Source organism: Ips typographus, linkage group LG16, assembly GCF_016097725.1.
Source record: "Ips typographus isolate SLU linkage group LG16, UJ_Ityp_2.0, whole genome shotgun sequence".
In the NCBI taxonomy this organism is placed as follows: domain Eukaryota; kingdom Metazoa; phylum Arthropoda; class Insecta; order Coleoptera; family Curculionidae; genus Ips; species Ips typographus.
The window spans coordinates 8,855,304-8,870,168 of record NC_138437.1 but is presented as its reverse complement, the minus strand read 5'-3'; the positions used below and the strand labels follow the sequence as shown (position 1 = coordinate 8,870,168).

General features: G+C 35.4%; 1 protein-coding gene across 1 annotated transcript; it reads right to left on the bottom strand.

The window, feature by feature from the left end:
• Positions 1–81: 81 nt before the first annotated feature.
• On the bottom strand, positions 82–14,221 carry LOC145738915 (KICSTOR complex protein SZT2-like). The gene is made up of 31 exons (XM_081994083.1): positions 13,769–14,221; positions 13,203–13,378; positions 12,901–13,140; positions 12,612–12,842; positions 12,402–12,555; positions 11,698–11,918; positions 11,523–11,647; positions 11,344–11,467; positions 11,155–11,290; positions 10,840–11,101; positions 10,396–10,561; positions 9,131–9,352; positions 8,749–9,077; positions 8,390–8,696; positions 8,158–8,333; positions 7,424–8,101; positions 6,517–7,308; positions 5,962–6,464; positions 5,768–5,906; positions 5,497–5,717; positions 5,013–5,440; positions 4,610–4,903; positions 3,316–4,548; positions 2,777–2,941; positions 2,494–2,716; positions 2,093–2,426; positions 1,864–2,038; positions 1,601–1,814; positions 910–1,542; positions 522–847; positions 82–470 (listed from the first exon to the last, which is right to left on the bottom strand). Exons 1-31 carry the CDS (start codon positions 13,824–13,826, stop codon positions 336–338), a joined length of 9,420 nt encoding a protein of 3,139 aa, XP_081850209.1. The 5' UTR covers positions 13,827–14,221; the 3' UTR covers positions 82–335.
• Positions 14,222–14,865: the final 644 nt, after the last annotated feature.

The window sequence follows — 14,865 nt, the reverse complement described above, 5'->3', positions numbered from 1 at the left end:
TTCCCCGTCAAGTCCACAGAAACTTTAGCAACTGTAATATGTATATCACGACATTTGGCAACTTTAAATAAAACAACGTAATATAATGAAAGTTGGAGCTTTATTAGCATTTACATACAAAATATAATCTCCGTATACAGACATTAATTAGACCAGGCACGGGTTTGTACATGAAAGTATCACAGTTAACTGAGCTGTCACAATAGAAAAAAAATAAATGAGTGGTCTATTCTGCACAACAATTACATAAAAACGAGGACACTAAAAATAAGCAGTCTGAGTTGTACTAAATTATGGAGGCTTAATACTAGCTTACTAACTAAATGAGTCGTCAATCATCCGATTATCATAGAAGACCAAATATGATAACTAATGCATTTCACAAAACCATCACGCAGAGACTTCTCATATCCTAATCCCAAAGGATCAGCGTCGTCATTGCTCGGTTCCCGGTAAACTCCATACAGTTCCTTTGAGAAAAAAATAACAGATCATACTCTCAACCAACTCTTTTAACTTACCCCTCGAGAAGTTGCCGTATCAATACTTAACAGCATGAAAGCGCCGTAATACCTCTGATTTAAAATAACATAATAAGTGATAGAAAGATCGGGAGACGTAAATATCCGGTGGTGATCTTGGTACTTCTGAAGCAGGAGTTTGGAAAGATTTTGGTACCATATCAAAGGCTGGTTTAACAAGGGACCTATGCTCGGATTTAATTGGGATAATGGAGTCAACTTAGCCAGGCGTTTTAACTCGATAAACTCATTGAAACTTAACGGTGTCGATTCTTGAGGCGCTATCAGCCTGTTCCAAAGAAGATTTGTTCTGCAGTGAACCATACCTAAATAAAATTAGTGATCTTAGATTTAAAAAAAAATTTAATTGTCATATCAGAACACTTACCTTTAGAAACCATATCTTGAATATTCGTCTGTATTATTTTAGACTTATCCATCATAAGCTGTAGCATACTCTCGTCATGAGGTAGGAAATAACCTAAATCATAGAACTTCTTCTTCATAATTCTGCCGTTTGCCTTCACATTGTTACAAGGTGGTCTGTCCTCAGAAGATAGATGCAAAGGCTTGTCATCGTTCTCACCAAAACTTCCAGTACCCTCAACGTCATCATTCAACTCAGACTTAGGCAAAACGATGTCAACCTGGCCAAGTGCTAATGGTGCCCCAGTAGAAACAATCTTAAGGAATTTTCCTAATATTGGTTCATCCTCAAGCGTAGGGTATGCCTCACCTCCTTTAGAGGTTAGAATTATATAGTACTTCAAATGTAAAACTTTGTCGGTAGGTTTGTATGGTGAACACAAATTATAAATTATTAAAGTCATATCAAAGTCATCAGTATGCAATCTGTCTTGTGAGCTTTTATAGGAAACTGGACTGGACAGTTGTACTAAAATGAATTCTGAGCCACCATTTTCCATTTCCCGAACATTAAAACCGTACTGGCTTACATTTGAAAGGAGGTAATCAAATAGTTGCTTTCCTTCTGTTATTAAATTACGTAAAGTGATTGTGCCTACAATAATTCAACAGAATATAAATTGCTAATGAAAACTTGTAATGGCAATTGTTACCTGCGTGGATTAAATTCCTGGCATGGAGAGGAGGTTTTTTATAATATTTAACAAACTCATCCAAAAACTGGTGTAGATTGTACTTTTTTGGAATCATAGAACTTTTGTCGGTTACGTAATTATAAACGCTCCTCAAGTGATAGTCATATGCAAAAGGATGTGAGTGCATTAATAACTTGGCTTTATCATACTCGTCTAAGAAGCTTAACGTAAACTGTAAAACCATTATTAAAACTTTTTTACGAAAGGGCTCTAATAATTACCCCATTAACTGATGCCCTAGATGTAACAATTTGAAGTCTTTCACACTCGATCCCATATAACTTACAGACGAAATTGGGTTCTTCAAATGACACAGTAAAAATTAAGATACCTCCCAAAATCGTACGTTGGATATAAAAAAGGGAGTTGTAGTAAGATTTGTCTCTCACATGCAATCTATAAAAATAAAATGTAAAGACTTTCTTGCTGATATCTTGAAAACGTTTTTACCCTGCATTGTCTGCTTGCGGATCTTCAATCTGCAAAAGACTGAATCCTAAATGTTGCAAGTAACTTCGATACTCAAGAAAGAATGAGTAACAGAGCTCAGTATGCCAACTCTCCTTTTCTTTGTCTTGCATTCTATCAATCAATTGCTCCGGATGAGCGATCAATAAATTCTGGTTTTTAGTGAAAGCGGATTTCAGACGCCACCTTGGGAGAAACAGCAAAGGGATATATGAATAATGTAAAATACGCCAGTTTTGCATTAGCAAATTTAGTTGAGGCACTGAAGCACTTCCATTTCTAGATTGATACATGTTATGCAGCTTCTTCATTTCATCTACAATAAACCAATGTGTTTAATAGTGTTATATAGCCTAAACCCTTCAGTTATATTCAAAGTTTACCTCTGTTTTTCTTCTCCATTAACTTCATTTCACGCATTTCAATAGTAAAAATAGCTACAGCATCCGGAGAAGTATATTTGGTATTGCAAAAACTATCCCTGAAAATATCCAGCAAAATTGGCAAACTAAAAGATGGGGACTTTTTAGGAAGAGGTTCCCGAGGGAATTTTGTCATGCCTTCTAGACTCCCAATTAGGGAGTAATAGTTGTTAGTGGACAGCATCTAAGACAAAATTAAATCATTCAAACGTGAAAAAAAGTAAGATAAGGAAATAGTACTTACAAAGCACTTTCGAGTTAGGGGTTGATTGTTAAACACACCCAATTTTTGAGAAATAACAGAGTTTAAAAAGCAAGAGCGCAAGACCAGCCATTGAGCTAAATTCATGCAGTTCGTGATTAGTTTGTCCATGTTTTCTTTAGCCCAATTATATGTATAAACTATGATCTGAAATTGAATGTTGTAACATTAATTTTTTGTACTAATACCTGAGACACAAAATTATGTCGTATTTTTTACCACTAAATTGCACCATTTTAGCTACTAACACTAAGACTTTGGATAACTCTGAATGTGCTCATTTAAAAAATGTAATATTTTAAAATGTTCTAACAACTAAAGACACTGCACTCATATAATAGCTTCCAAATTAACACAAATAGTAGTGATTTCACAAGATTATGAAAAATAAAAACAAAATAGTATGGATTCAAATACAGACACAGGTTAGAAAACAGATTCTTCAATCTTAGAATTACATTTATAGCTGTAAATATCCATTATTCATAAACAATAACAACAGAGAGATAAAAAAAACTTACGCTTTCGCTTTCAATAGAAATCCAAAATAGTTTCTGCCTGGGAATCATGACGTTGTCCAAAACAACCGGCAGAAATTTTCGGGTGTGCTTTAGATTCTGCGGATTTAATGGTGCAGGCAATTCACTACAATCTTCATCAATATTCTGCCACTTTAGAAAGCTTCTGGATATGATCACATAGCGCTGAATGACTTCGGAAGAAATGAAAGGAACAAAAATGTCTTCGTTTAGAGATTTTAGACTGTGAGTCGAAATCGCCCTAAAAGCTTTAGGATGATCTGGTAGCATGGTTATCAGTTCTTTGACTATTAAGTTTGGTAGATGTAGGTTGGTTAACTTGAAAACATGTTTCCTCACAGCAGGAGCTTTGATTTTGTCGCCGAACTCCATCCAGGAGGAGAGGAATTTTGAGTAGACAATTGATAAAACGCCGTTGTCATTGGTAAAAAGTTCCGGACCAGAATCGTTTTCCTCGTCATAGTTAAGGGAACGAATAGTTTTACCGCCTATTTGTTGAGCAGGAATGCGTTTGCTGTATTTTCTGGTAGGGAAGAACTGAGCGTCTAATTTTTTCGGAAGAGCGTCTTTAATTGTTGTTCTGATGTTTCGGTCAAAATTCAAATCTATTTCACACTTATACTCAATTTCTTGTTCCATGTTAATATTTTCAGAAATTTCTATTCTCTTCACTGGAGATGAGATGTTTTCTTTAAAGTCTTCTACACACAACGGTTTTTTCAGCAAATAGTATTCAGACACTATATCCCAAGTGGCCTGTTGTACAGCCGATGTGAGTTTCTTAGACAAATTATCCAAATTAATTCGGCCTTGTGTCCACAATCTAAACTCCAAGTAAGGCTCTGAACATTCTTCGTTTTCCAGCAGAGCAGTGCTGTTCACACAATCTTCATACTTTTTTGTTATAAAAACGTTTTCAAAAAAGTTTTCACTTTCTGTATTAGAAGTGCTCTCATCGCATTTAGGTATTATCGCTACAACTATACAAGCAATTCCTCTACTACCGGATGTTAGAGATTGACTTTGATTATAAACAAAAATATTGTCTAAGGGTAACGTTTTTGATTTACTGCCTACTGTAAAATCTTTAAATTGACATTCCGGACGGCTGTCTGTATATTTAGGAACATTTAGGAACTGTAGTAAGTTTTGACGTAGATAGTGGATAAATGAGTAAGAGTTTTTGAGCTGCAACGCAAAATCTTGCACTGTACACTAGAATTTGAAGAAAAAAATTAACTAGTAACTTAATTTTTATTAACACAGTGACTCTTACTTTAATAAAACTGTCAGGAGGCTGTGGCTTTTGAATGAAACGTACATCTTCGGGAGTTAACGGACACATAGCGTTTCTAGCCAAAGTCCCAGACAAAAAGTCTAAAACAGCGTCATCCAGTTTATTTTGCAGTACTTCAACAAGTCCACATTCTATGTCACTTCCAACCTTCGTAATACCATGCACTCTCAAAATCAGATTATCCTCGTTGAGTTTCTCTCGGGAATCTTTAGTGTCGTATATACGACTTTCTTTTTCACCGAAAGAACGAACTCTAGGTCTTAGATGATCAGCCTAAAACCCCAACAAGAACCTGAATTTTGATAGTTCCCCCATTAAAATATATTGCCAATGTTGCTAAATGTTTTTTATTTCAGTTTTAAATCAGTTAACCTACACTTACCGATACTATAGAAGCTATACTTTGATCTGAACTAGTTAGAATTGGTTTATTATGACCAATAGGCAATGAAGCAATAGAAGGACTTCTAGAAAATGGCCCACCTTCTTCAGTAAGTCGGATACAACCTCTGCTATTAGCGATATTCAAACTTTCATAAAGCCTTAAGTAAAACACATTGCCATCCACATCTTTATATATGAACATATTGGATCTGTTCATAATAGCAAATTTCTCCAAAATATTTTTTAACGCCATAATGCCCCGCGACGCGCCCGATTTACTGCCAGCGCCCGTTTTTAAGCGAGGATGAACGAAAAATACTTTTTCCCAAACTACTGGGCAGCTGAAATAACCTGGTTTTAAATGAAGAGAAGCTTCAGACAATGAACGTGATGGGGGCTTTTCTGAGTCGTCACTAGTGTCGCTAGCTGCAACACAAAGCACTAGTAAGGACAGTGAACAATTTTAAACGGAGAAAATTTACGTTCATATCCTTTGAGTTTTCCGTACAGACTACTGGAAGATGCCAAGTCAATGGAAGGCGAATCATCAGGTTCCAAAAGAGATTCGCATGTTTTGGACTTGTAAAGTGATTGAAGCAACAAAAGTTGATTAACCCTTTTACATAAGTCCGATATTAAATCGCATACAGCTTTTTCAGTATCCAAGTATTCCTCAATGGAGGCTGTTTTTAACTCAAGGAATCTACAAAACTCTAAGATGAGCATCTTGACGAGCATGAATTAATAATTTACCTGCAATGAAAGTACACATATACAACTTCTGGCTCAATTTTTAAAATCAGCCAAAAGTTTGGTAGATGTATCCTTTTGTTGTTGATGTTTACTAACCAATCGCATTCATCGTCATCTTCACTGATGTCTTCATCATATCCTTCAATCATTTTCAGTTAGACATTTTATAAAGTCAGAAACAACTAATTACACACCCGCATCAGTCCCAGTAACACTTCCGCTACTAATATCGCTTTGTTGCGAAACAGTGTCGTCCTTGCAGCTACTTGCAACATTAGAAATTCCATCAAAGGACTCCCGAACATTTACAGTGAAATCAATGTTCGCCGGAGGCTGGGCCATAACCTGACTTTTATTCACTGAAACGTCTTTTGCAAGATAATAATAATTTTCTTTCTTGCAAAGTGTGTATCCATTAGGCAACTTCATATTATCAAATTCTTTTAAAAACTTCTTTTGGCTGTGCTCACTACCATACACAAAGTTTAAGGTGACTTTATCAATTTTACATGAGCTCCGAATGGACTGTCCACTAATGACGTGATTTGTGACATAAGACAGGGTATCGTCAGTTACTGGATAAGTGTCCAAGAGTGAAGTACAAATTTCGTCTTCCAAGAGCCAGTTAATTTCTTCACATAGGGTATCCACTGATTGTTTTTGATATGCAGTTAGATTTTTTAGAGGTTGTGGAATGCTAAAAACAGCAATATTAAAATGATTACAACCGGCTATAACTATTACTTTACTCTGAATTCCCACTGGCATCAGATGTAGTGCTAATAGTACGTTGAAATCCTCCTTCAGAACAAAAAGAAGTGGCTCGAAGACCTTGCTGGGTATACTCAGACAGGATATTTTGGACTCTAGTAGGTAAAGTGAGACAAAGGATGTCCAAAGTAACTTGGGGTGTAGATTCTTCTAAATCCTCCAAATCCCGAAGAAGCTCCCTCAAACATGTCGGCAAAATCTTAACGGATTTGTTTGTGTGGTCTTTACCCTCCCACTTCAATGTGCAAACAAAATGCAGAAACAGAGGACTGAGTTCACTAACATTAGTTGCATCTATAGGTTCCGGACGAATCTTTAGGTGGACCCTTTCGTTTGCCTCATCGTCACTATTCTGTTTCACGTCATTTTGAATGCACGGATGTCTGAAGTAGTAAAACTCTACTTTAGTGCTGATCTGACTAAAATCCCTGCACACCATCGTGAGAAACTTCTTCTTTGTTAATGTGTGAAGATGTCTTAAATCAGTGCAAGTCAGCGTTTCTCCAAAAGTTTTCCTGTAAGGAGAATGAGAGCAAGTTTTGCTGATATAATCAGTGATGTCTATTTCGATTAAGTCATCGTCGCAAAAATCCATGGCATTTTGAACGTCGGAATTGTGGATTTTGATTCCCGTGTGCAAAGCCACGAACAATGAGAGAACGTAGCACTTTATTATGGTCATTTCCAGAGCGTTGCAGTGTTCTCTGATGTTTTTGGTGGAAGAAGTATCTGTTTCATCGGAACTACTTTCAGTGTCGCTCCCCTTGAGTCTGAAAGTTAAAGTTTAGAAAATATAAAAAAAAAACACCATGAAAAGTTATTTATGCTGTTTTTAGTATAATAGTTTAAGTTAATATAAAATGATAATATTACGGAACTACTCACCGTTCTTTGACTTCTTTGGTAACACTGTGAGTATATTTAAAGCGGTGATCAAAAAAGCCATCGTCGGGAGCGCAAGAAAGTCCATTTTCGTTTTCGATATAAGCATTGACCAACAGCTTCAAAGGACAATCATAAACGTAAACGGGAAAACATAAAGCTGTACAAATGTTTATAGGAACATCGCTAACGTTGCTTCCTCTAGAAGACGTTCTATCTCCAGCCTCATCTTCTATGAGTTCTTCATCAGCCCAACCAATTAACGCTTTGAGATCATGTACAGAAGCAGGAACAAAAGTCAGAATAACGTGAGTGACTGATATTCCTTTAATATAACATCTCCAACGGTAATTTTGATTTATCATTCCTTCCAAAATAGGACAATAGTGATGAGGGTTGTTGCTATGCCTTCTGAGAACTTCCATGGTAAAAGCATCGCAGTCGTCTTCAGAAAGTTTCAGTTCTCGATCATGCAGCAAAGCAAAATGCTCAAAGATGTTATCTAACAGCAACTTGTTAGCTGCGTCTGATGTTGGAGTCCTCAAATAACTTTGAGCAGGCTCCTCTTTAAACAGAGAAAAAAGCAACTCCGTTTGTTGGGTTAAGTGCAACAGTTTTATTGGATCAAAGGTAAATGGAATATGCTCGATTCTGGGTGTTATTATAGGATGCCAAGGAGATCTGAAACCCAATTTTAAGTTATAAAGATATTTATAATCATTTTTCATAAAACCCACCCATCCTCAGGCACATATTGATAGTGATCCGACCTGCTACTTTTCAAAGAAGTTCGTTTACTTGAACTTCTACGAGCAAAACTGGTCCCTGAAGCCAAGGCCTTATTTTGACACATTAGAGAAATATGCTCCATTGTTAATAGCACATTAATACATTCCAAGTCATTCTCGTAGATCTAAATACATATTTATATAAAAACAAAATTTTAAAAAGTCTCTCAAAGTAACTCACAGCTTCCGCAATCTGACGGTAGGTTTTGTTATTAAAGTAACTAGTTCTAGATTCATTGGGAACTACTTTTCCATACTGAGGCTCCACCCAAACTTCTGTAATCATTTGCAGCTCAGTGTCCAACTCAGAAGGCGGATTTGTCTCTTCATCAGAATCACTTGAAAACTCTTCTCCCCAGTCATAATAAGGTGGAAACAACACATACTGCACTACACAACTCGCATTTGAATCCAGCCATAATTCTAAAACCATTGTTACAATCCCTGAGCAAGAATAGGCAAAATGGTAACCCTCTTTAAGCCTCATTCTAAAACATTACAAATAAGTGGTTTGTCGGAAAAGAGTCTGGAGTAGTAAACCTAGTTAAGGTATTTAAAATCCTACAAACTGAAGAGTCAGGTAACCTAGGGTTGGCAAGATGATTGGTATTCCAAATCCAGCGTTTGTGGAATAAATAACGGGATAAAGTTGTAAATAGTGAACCACTGATTGGAGCTGAGTAATAACTAGAACCATCTAAAGGTTGAGTACCATCTGGGAACACAACAGTGGCGTACGTGTTTGGTACTCGCTCGTATCGGATTAAAATTTTTTCTAAAGGTTTATGTAGCAAAACACAACAAGAGGGCTCTTTAGCTTTCGGCAAGTAAGAGAGAGACGCCAAATGAGCTTTCAGTATGTCACAGGTCTGCAATTTAAATAGTTGGTTTCATTCGCAACAGCATAATAAACAAACATTACTTCGTATCTAACTTGTCCAGGAGTATCAGTTGAAAATCCGAGGTTAAGCACAACACTAGGAAACTTTGTACTAACTCTAACTATACAAAAACCAAGAGGAGTGTGATATTCGCCCTCCTCAAAGATTAATTTCAGGTACGTATCGTTATCAACAAGTACAAAAGATGACCAATTTGATAACATTCCAAAAAGCGCGACCACTGCTTGTCTACATTGAACCACCTAAAAAAATAACACGAAATGACGTTTTACTTGGAATTTTGTTATAAGAGAACATTGTCTACTTTAGAGGGGTAAAAGTAGTCTCCACAATAAATTTATTAGGTCTTGAACCTCTCTAAAAACTGCCAATCATGTTTCGAGCGCAGAAGCAGCTCATCATCAGGGGCTAGTACAAAATTACAAAATCATGCTCATTCTGTAAAAGGGGACAGCAAACCTGGGGTTAAGTGTTTATAGTTTTTAAGGGGAAACTTTCCAAAAAGCGATTAACGTTTTTAAGGATTAAAGATGTAATAATCCTACAATGGAGAAAAAAGAAAAATTAATTAACTACATGATTAAAAAAAATTTAAATTGACAGTACATCCCAATTTTAGGGGGCCCCTGGGGGGCAACCCTAAGTGCAGGGGAAGGTCATCATACTATAACACATGGTGTAATTTTTTTTAACTTTTTTACTTATTTAAATTTGACACTCGTCCCCCCCCAAAGCTTTTCCCATCGTGTGATGTACCGTCAGTTTAAAAATGTTTTAATCATAATTTTTCTTTTTTCTCCATTGTAGGATTATTACATCTTTAATCCTTAAAAACGTTAATGGGTTTTTGGAAAGTTTTCCCTTATAAACTATAAACACTTAACCCCAGGTCTGCTGTCCCCTTTTACAGAATGACAGCATGATGTAATTTTGTACTAGCCCCCTCGAAACATGTTGGGCAGTTTTTAGAGAAGTTTAAGACCGAATAAATTTATTGTGGAGACGACTGAGTGTTATTGTTACCCCTGTATTTGTACAGCTCCACTGAGTGAAAATGGACTACTACCAATCTATTGTCTACTTTGTTTTTGTGCATTATCCAAATATGTGAAGGGTGATCCAATGTTGCCGCCCAAGATAATTGATGTCGTTTTAGCCATTGTCTAATATTTCATATTGCTAAATATGTACCTCTAGAGGTTAAGCCATACCAAAACTTGGGCACCAAATATAAATCACCTTGTCCACAAGAATAATAGTTAAACTCACACGATATTAAACCTACCGGGTATCTCTGAGCAGAATTAGCAGTATACAAAGTACTAGGCAAAGGAGTGTCATGACACAAAATCAAAGAAATTTTATGAGTGTGAAACCATTTCCTCCAATGACTGGTTTCCATCTGACACAGTCCTTGCCATATATTAACAAATTTTACAGAAGTGTTATCCCTAAAAAAATCAACAATTTGTTACTGGTGGTAAAAGGAGAAACTTCGTTAAAGTAGTCATAAAATAGTATCCCAAAATTAACTGCACTTCTGTCAAGGTTAAACCATATAATTAAAAAAAGTTTACTGCAATAAACTTTGGGAAAACATCTGTTTGTTCCGTCATGTTAAATTGTAACAATTGATGTGAACAATTTTGGTGAAAGATATATTGGCGGCAGCTGTGAAATTCATTTTGAGACAGAACCCTGATGACTATTCATTTTTAACCCTCTTTACCTGGGTACCAAAACCATTTTGTTTGATTCAGAGTTTGTAGGAGTTTCAGAGGTAAAGACAGGTAATCCGCTCTTGACGCTATCAGGTAAAGCATACCAATCTTTGTTTGTGTTAAAATTACTTAATAAGCTTGCTAAGGCCAAATCTCCTGTAGAAATTTGAGAAAGTCGGCTCCAAAAACGTTGAATTATCGCTAGTCTATAAGGAGACTTGGTTTCTTTTTTAATTAAACAAGTCATGTCGTGCAAAAATTCATAGGGGGCTACAAATACAACAATTATTAACTTAATAGTTTAAAATTTAGTGTAAAATCACCGTGTACGTGTACTTCATAATGTGTCAGGTTTTGTACAATGGGCCATTGTGATATTACTTTATACTGAATGTAAATTGAAGACTTCCATTGGTGTATAAGTCTTACTTCCAAATTACCATTCATAAAAAATATATTCTACAAATAAACGTTGTTAACGCGGAAAAGTTATTTATTAGTTAGTTACTTACGTCTATAGTAAATCCTTCTTGCATTCTTCTAGCTAATAGTATTAACACTGACGTATTAGTGCTATCTTCAGTCTGACGTTTTGACAAGAGGTTTGGCAGTCTTTGGCTATGAAATGTATCATTTCTATAAAAGCTCCTATAATGAGACAAAACTTCCAGTTGCGTGACTTAAAACTTACATTTGGGTCCATGAATTAACATTATCACAGATTTTATCGGAAGAAAGTCGGCAATTAGGATTGTGAAAAGACCAAATTAAGACCTTTTCTTGGTAACAATTAAACAACATTACAGGATCATGAACCTACAAAAGTTACTAAGTTTTCTAGAACTGACCTGTGTCACCTAACTTACAACTTTAGGAAAAGTCTCCATACAGGTACCTAAAGTAGAGTGAGCAAAAAAAGATAACAAATCTATGTAGGGCACCAAGCCAGCTCCGCATTGAGGATGGAATGCAGAACCCACTTTAAGGAATGAAACGGATATGGCGTCATAATGGAGTTGATGTAGCATTGTCTCCATTACACTGGAGTCAGGCATTGACACTATTCCATCAGTTATGACAAGAATATCTAAAAAAAGCACTTGTGTGGGTCAAACATTGTAACTGAAATGCATTTTTTACACGTGCTTCCAAGGAAATATGTTTTATTGAGTCTCATAAATTCTGAAAGTTTACTATTTTTGTCTCAGTTGCTATTTAGATGTTTGCAGCAACTTATTAATCCTTATCTGAAAAGGCTTCCCACATGTTTCTGTTTATATTAAACAGTTTGCTGTACATTAAAACACAAACAGTAATTAAGAGCCTGATAAACCTTATGTACATATAATTAGTTGTGATAAACTTATGAATTTTTTTAATGAAGGAAAAAACCAGAATACATAAATAATAAACAACACTTAATGAGAAAAGGCAAAAAATATGTGTATAAGTCCTCTGGTATTTTAACGGCGCCTAAGTCCTGGCCTTAATCCAAACAATTACTCACTAACACTACCACCAATACAAAATTTTTAAAATTAGTTTGCAAGTATATAACAATATAACTTACGACTTAGTGCTGGTTCAGGTAAAAGGTGTATAGCCAACATTGAGTATCTCAACATATTTACAAAATTGGCATCTGGTGTTACCATAGGAATTTTTGAAAGTCGACCAATGTCATATATTTCAAATCGCCCAGTTGAAGAAGCACTATCAGATAACTAAAACCAAAGCAAACCTTGAAAATATAACTCTGGGAATAACTAGATGCACTTACCCTATGAGCTTCAATTTTTTCAATGGCCTGCATGCAGGCTTCAGCTATTTTATTTTCTATCATGTAAAAATGAGTTTCTACACATGTAATAATCTCATTCACATTTCTAGGAGTCATTTGGATGCCTTTCAATATGACTTGCTGTGCTGGAGTAATGAAAAATGGTGTGTTTGCCATTATTGTCAAGTATATGGTTGGTTGGAATATTAAAGAATTTCCTGGCACAGTAAACTAAAAATTAGACTTTATTTCAAATATATATTTTTAAATAAAGAATGAAAGTTTACACCTGCTTAGAAAGGCCTTCAATGCTGGTTTTGAAACTCTCTATCATTTGATCAAAAACTATCTCCTTGCCACCAACATTAGCATGGCTAGGGCTCATATCTAAGCAATATGCAATTCTATAAGTGTGAGATATAAACTTTACTTCTGTACGATAAGTGATAAGAAATTTACTGCACACTAAATTAATGTTTTGCTCCCTTGGAATAGCTGCAATGACTTCAATGTCAAAGGAGCTTTCTAACTGAAATATTGGAAGGAATTGAAAGTATGTGTTTCTTGACATTTTATATAGCAATAACTTACCAATTTTGTACTTGAAACGGAAATTGTGGTATTTAGGCGATTTAAAAGCCATTGCAGCCTGGCAGCACGAGAGATTAGAACATTCTTTGGAAGTAGTAAATAAAGGGTCTTGGCCTCTAAGAAGTCTCTAGGAAGACACTCCAGCAAGGGATCAGTTGGGAATTGGTATCCATATTCTAAAAATACATTATTATTATTTAGATTTTTCACACTCACACTGAAGTGTTTAAGAACTACACCAAAAATGTTTTCTTGTGTGTTGGACATTTATTGATACTTAAATAATTAATAATCTAATACATCAAATCTCAACTTGCCCCTAAAAAATCTATTCCCAAACAAAGCCATCAAAAAATGCAGTACCACTGTAAAAATCTACTTGCTGATGCTGAATTCTAGTTATCATGGTTGAATTTAATCAGAATGCAATATAATCTCTATTATGTTATATTATCTAGGAATAGACAGTATTCAGGGGCTTATTAGTTATTAGGGTTTCCATAGAAACTAACTTTATTTACTTATAAGTTCTTTGTAGAAACATGAAATTTGATAGTACTGCTTACCTGAAGTTGGTAACTCGATTCCCTCATCTGAACACTGACTTTGAACATCAAATTCCATTATAACTTATATTACAGACAATAATAAAACACTACAAAGAAGGAGATAAGACTATAAAGTTATTATGGTCATATTCTAGACCATTTAAAGTCACTAAAAGAAAAGCAATCTGATTTCAAAGTTAAACAAGAGCAACTAACACATTTTCATCCATTTATCAGGGTATGAGGGTGGTTGAAAGGGCTAGTAAACAAATAAAATGAGGGTTGTCAGCTGCATCCCGCACTAGAACAATTTAAACTACTATTTCCCAGCCGAAGAAAATTAATATCCATGTAAATATTTGAATTAATAGAAATTACATCACTACACTACTACACATGTAAACTCAAATACTCAAAACTGGTTCAACTGTTTAACAAACAACACTAATGGCATTATATGGATGGTTATTGACATTTAAAAGAATGGACACAACCTAAAAATTTTCGAATTTGTTTCGCCAACATTATATGGCCTCTCCAATCTATAAAGCTCATTGGCAAGTATTGTGGGTAACCATTTATACACTTCACCATGTGTCAAGATTTCTTCATTAATAATAAAACGATTAGGTAGTTAAAATGCATTTTGGAAAAAGTTGAATTTTCTGTTAAAAAAAGTAGGAACCCTTGAATTTTTTCTTTCCAAAATGCATTTTGAACTGTTTAGAATCATATATTAGTTTGTTCGCTAGTGGGGATCCCAGTTTAACCTTTGCCGGAAAGTCAGAAAAAAATCTGTATTTTGTATGTTGGCCGCCTTCGTTTTTAAGCTCCATGGAGCAAGCAGAGCGTTATTGACGTCACAAGTGTATGTGGGAATCACTTTTTTGATTGGCCTACTTTACTTTTTTGACATCCATTCACAGCACAATCAATTAATTGACCATTAATCAATCAATTTTCACTTTCTTTCGAAAACTGTTAATTTGTAATTGGAACTCAGCCGCAACACAAAATTCCATAGTTAGGGGGTGGTTTATGAGAAAAAAGTTAAGGAACCTCTGGTCCAAACCCTAACTCTGAATTCGACTCTGCTTGAATTTCAAATAATAGGT

Coding starts and splice junctions, on each gene's coding strand:
- LOC145738915 (XM_081994083.1), bottom strand. CDS start 13,826: ATGGAATTTGATGTTCAAAGTCAGTGTTCAGATGAGGGAATCGAGTTA. Junction 13,379..13,768: donor AATCGAGTTACCAACTTCAG/GTAAGCAGTACT, acceptor ATGTATTTTTAG/AATATGGATACCAATTCCCA. Junction 9,078..9,130: donor CTGGACAAGTTAGATACGAA/GTAATGTTTGTT, acceptor TTTAAATTGCAG/ACCTGTGACATACTGAAAGC.